The sequence below is a fragment of the Quercus suber genome, unplaced genomic scaffold, assembly GCF_002906115.3.
Source record: "Quercus suber isolate HL8 unplaced genomic scaffold, Cork oak 2.0 scaffold_1222, whole genome shotgun sequence".
In the NCBI taxonomy this organism is placed as follows: domain Eukaryota; kingdom Viridiplantae; phylum Streptophyta; class Magnoliopsida; order Fagales; family Fagaceae; genus Quercus; species Quercus suber.
The window spans coordinates 32,307-36,581 of NW_027070617.1; the positions used below are offsets into that span (position 1 = coordinate 32,307).

General features: G+C 33.3%; 1 protein-coding gene across 1 annotated transcript; it reads left to right on the forward strand.

Moving 5' to 3' along the window:
• Window positions 1-6: 6 nt before the first annotated feature.
• On the forward strand, window positions 7-3,253 carry LOC112019958 (polygalacturonase QRT3-like). The gene is made up of 3 exons (XM_024052519.2): window positions 7-274; window positions 379-603; window positions 2,113-3,253. Exons 1-3 carry the CDS (start codon window positions 95-97, stop codon window positions 3,130-3,132), a joined length of 1,425 nt encoding a protein of 474 aa, XP_023908287.2. The 5' UTR covers window positions 7-94; the 3' UTR covers window positions 3,133-3,253.
• The last annotated feature ends 1,022 nt before the right edge of the window (window positions 3,254-4,275 follow it).

Below are 4,275 nucleotides of genomic sequence, written 5' to 3' on the forward strand. Positions count from 1 at the left end.
CTCTCTCTCTCTCTCTCTCTCAAACTCAAAACTCAAGCTATATATTCCTTTTCAATCCTGCAGAGACAGAAAGAAAGACAGCAATTCAAAAACAATGAAGGCCTTCTTGGGATTAAGCGTCCTAATACTGCTGTTGGCAGAAGAAGCTCTATGTTCCTCTAGAGAGCAAAGGCTATCAAAGTTGCTAGAAAAGGTTGAAGCCAGAGTAGCCTCTTCTCCTACTGGTAGACTTTTGGCACCACCACCACGCGAGGCTGTAGACAACCACACAAGGGTAAAAGAAAATTACAGTCCCATTTTTATTATATTATGCTTGCTAATTACTTTGTTTGTTATTCTGATTTTTCTATTCAATGTTTTGGTTTGAATGTGTTATAGGATGGGAGAGTATTTTATCCAATTGGGTATGGAGCAGACCCAAGTGGGACACGAGACAGTAGTGATGCGATATTGCAGGCTTTGGGTGATGCTTTAAAATTGAGAAGTGGACTGCAATTGTTGCCTGGGATCAGTGACATTGGTGGTGTGGTCATTGATTTGCAAGGTGGAAACTACAAAATTAGTAAGCCAATAAGGTTCCCTTCTGGTGTCGGCAATATCGTGGTAAGTATCTCTATTTTTTCCTACTTAAATCCGTGATTAATGCTTCGTTAGTCTATGCCTTTAACATCAAATTAAGGACAAATCCAGGATTTCAAGTTAGAGAGATTGGAGTATAAGAAAAAAAAAAGACGTGCAATGTCTACAATATTTTTGCAACAAATTTTAAGTGACTAGTTATTATTGATTCTAATTTGAACCCACTACTAAAATTAGTTTTTTATCCACTTATAACAATTAATAACAACCTGTCACTTAAATCCGTGATTAATGCTTTGTTAGTCAATGCTTTTAACATCAAATCAAGGACAAATTTAGGATTTCAAGTTAGGGAGATTGGAGTATAAGGAAAAAAAAAATGCAACGTCCACAATATTTTCGCAACAAATTCTAAGTGATTAGTTGTTATTGATTCTAATTTGAACTCACTACTAAAATTAGTTTTTTATCCACCTATAACAATTAATAACAATACGTCACTTAAGATTTATTGTAAACCTAACATTTTTTTAAAATAGTAATAAAAACTCTAAATAATCATCCATATAATATTAACAAATAATCATTCATTTGTTTTGGACTGAGGATTTACATGAATTTGGGCTAGACTGGTCTGATGATTTTAGAGGGGAGAGGGGCCAAGCTACTTAGAGTAGGGACCTAAATTTTTTTTTTTTCAAAAGTCTAGTGGGGGTTGGGCCCTTTCGGGCCCCCATCCTAGGTCCGTCCCTGCATCAAATTGAAACTTTTTAACGTTTTTTCTCATTTTACAATTGCTATTAGGCATGGGCCCGTTCTTGAATCAAATTCAAACTTTTTGACATTTTTTTTTTCCTTTTACAATCACTTTTAGGCCTGGACCCTTTTGGCCCCCCTCTTGGGTCCATCCCCGCATCAAATTCAAACTTTTTGACCTTCTTTTCTCTCTCTATACAATCACTATTAGCCTATTGTTTTTTTGATTAATAGGTATTCTTAGAGTATTTGTTAATGAATTATTATTTTTTTTTTAAATTGACACCATTTTTATGAGAAATAGAAAAGGCTATTAAAAAAGAAATTGCTTATTTTCTTTTAACATTAAACTTTCTTAAAATAGTTTACTAATAAGTGCTCTTAAGACATCAATTAATTTTTTCCTTTAGCATGTCCACTACTTTAGTCAAGCGCCTTGTATTACTTCATGTGTGGGTGGGATGAGAAGCCATATACACTTGAAGAAAAGTCGGGTACTTGAACATCTCTTCCCAATCATTTTACATAATGGAAAAAGCTAACAAATGCTTTTAAGACATTAGTTTAGAAAATATTTTTATACACTTTTTATGAGAAATTTTTTTTAAAGAGCAACTCATTTTTTTAATAATTTTTTAAACTTTTAAAAAATGATCCATTAATTTCCTAAGGACACTCGTTAATTGGACCCATAAATAATAAGTACTCCAACAAGTTGATTTTCTTGCACCCACAAACAATTACTTTAATGTAAATAACATTGGCATGGTCAATTAGGTACAAGGAGGAACTTTGCGAGCATCAAATACATTTCCTATTAATCGACACCTCATTGAACTATGGGCACCAAATTCTCGAAACATAGGAGGAAATAAGGCCCAAAATGGTCGTATTCGCTATGAGGACATCACCTTCCGGGATATCCTCTTTGATTCAAGCTACCGAGGAGGAGGGATTTACATTGTTTATTCAGCAAGAACTCGTATAAACAATTGCTTCTTTCTCCATTTCACAACAGAGGGAATTCTAGTGCAACAAGGCCTTGAAACCTTCATTTCAGGCTGCTTTCTTGGACAACAATCATCCATTGGTGGGGATACAAATGAAAGGAATTTCTCAGGCACTGCCATTGATCTAGCAAGTAATGACAATGCAATCACTGATGTTTCAATTTTCTCAGCAGCAATAGGTGTTGTATTAAGAGGTCAGGCAAACATGCTCACAGGGGTACATTGCTACAACAAGGCATCAGCTTTTGGTGGGATTGGAATATTATTGAAACTAGCTGGATATTCGCAAACTAGAATTGATAATTGTTACTTGGATTACAATACTTTAGTCATGGAAGACCCTGTTCAAGTCCATGTTAGTAATGGATTCTTCTATGGGGAAGCTACTATCGTCTTGAAATCAATTAAGGGTATAATCTCAGGGTTAAATATTGTGGATAACATGTTTAGTAGTGGACCAAGGCAAGCGAAGGTTCCAATGATAACATTAGATGGAAAATTCACTGACATTGATCAAGTGGTGATTGATCGGAACAATGTGAATGGTTTGAACTTGAAATCAACAGTTGGAAAACTAAGCGTGGCTGGAAATGGGACAAGATGGGTGGCTGATTTTTCGCCGGTGCTGTTATTTCCCAACAGGATTAGTAATTTGCAGTACTCATTGCACACTCAAGGAGAGCCTAAATTTACAGCACATGCAGTGACCAATGTGTCTAATAATGTGGTGGTTGTAGAGAGTGAGAAGCCAGTCAATGGAGTGGTCTCCTTGGTTGTTTATCAGTAATGTATAATTAGGAAGAAAATTTTACTTATGTATACATTAAGTTGTGCTATCTTCATCAATTAATTGTTGGTGCATATTTATTTGAAATAAATAGAAGACGAAAGTCTTGCCAAGTCTTTAATATGATTTTTTTTCCAGCTTTTGAGTTTTAATTCTTCTATTTGCTGACTTTGGATCTTGCATTTGCTCTTAACCACGGTCAAATTCTTTATAGATTTCCAACTTTTCTACTTGCAGCTAATGGAAAAGCTAATAATCAACTATGTGCTTTTTTATTTTTCAAATTTGTCGGAAGTGATGAAAGAACTTGGAAGGCACAAACCATATGAACAATTGAGATTAGACATTGATCTAGAGTCAAGAAAGTTTCTAAAGTAAGGAACAAAAGCTTGGGATTAGTGTATGCTTCCCACCTCAACAACTTGAATAGGCTTTGCATTCAGGTTTGGATACTAAAATATTTTCAAAAGAAGATTATCCTACTTTTTTACTTTTGCTTCCTCCTTATGATAATGAGTCTAATCACGAAAAAGCTTTTATAATCATTAAAATAATATGTTGTGCTTAATGTATAATAAAATAGTGTTATTGGATATTATGTTAAAATGATGTTCTTGCAATTACATGAACGCAAGTTATGAAAAAGATTATAAATTAGAAGAGTAATGTTAAGGACATGTCCTTAACATTACTCTTCTTCCAATGCCTCAAAAGGATTCTATCAAAAAAGGGTTAGAAAAAGATTCAATCTTTGAATGAATTTAATCTCATCCATTATATGGCAATAAAATAACTATTCAATTTTTTTAAAAAAGGAAACAAATAACTATTCACTTATATTTGAATAAATTGAAGTATTCAAAGAATTTATATATATATATATATATCTCACATGACCTTTTTTATAGTATGATTTAGTATGTGATTTTATATATATAGAAAGGGTAAAGTTGAATACACGTAACTAAAAGTAACTTTACTTTGGTAAAAGTCTTGTAATTTATTTGGTAGTATTATTTGATTTATGGAACTTGATGCAAATATAAATTTGAATTTGTGGGGACATGTATGGTGATTGTTGAGATATCCATCCATCATGCTAATTGCTTTATGCAATTTGATTAGTTTTCTGTTTTCTGTTTT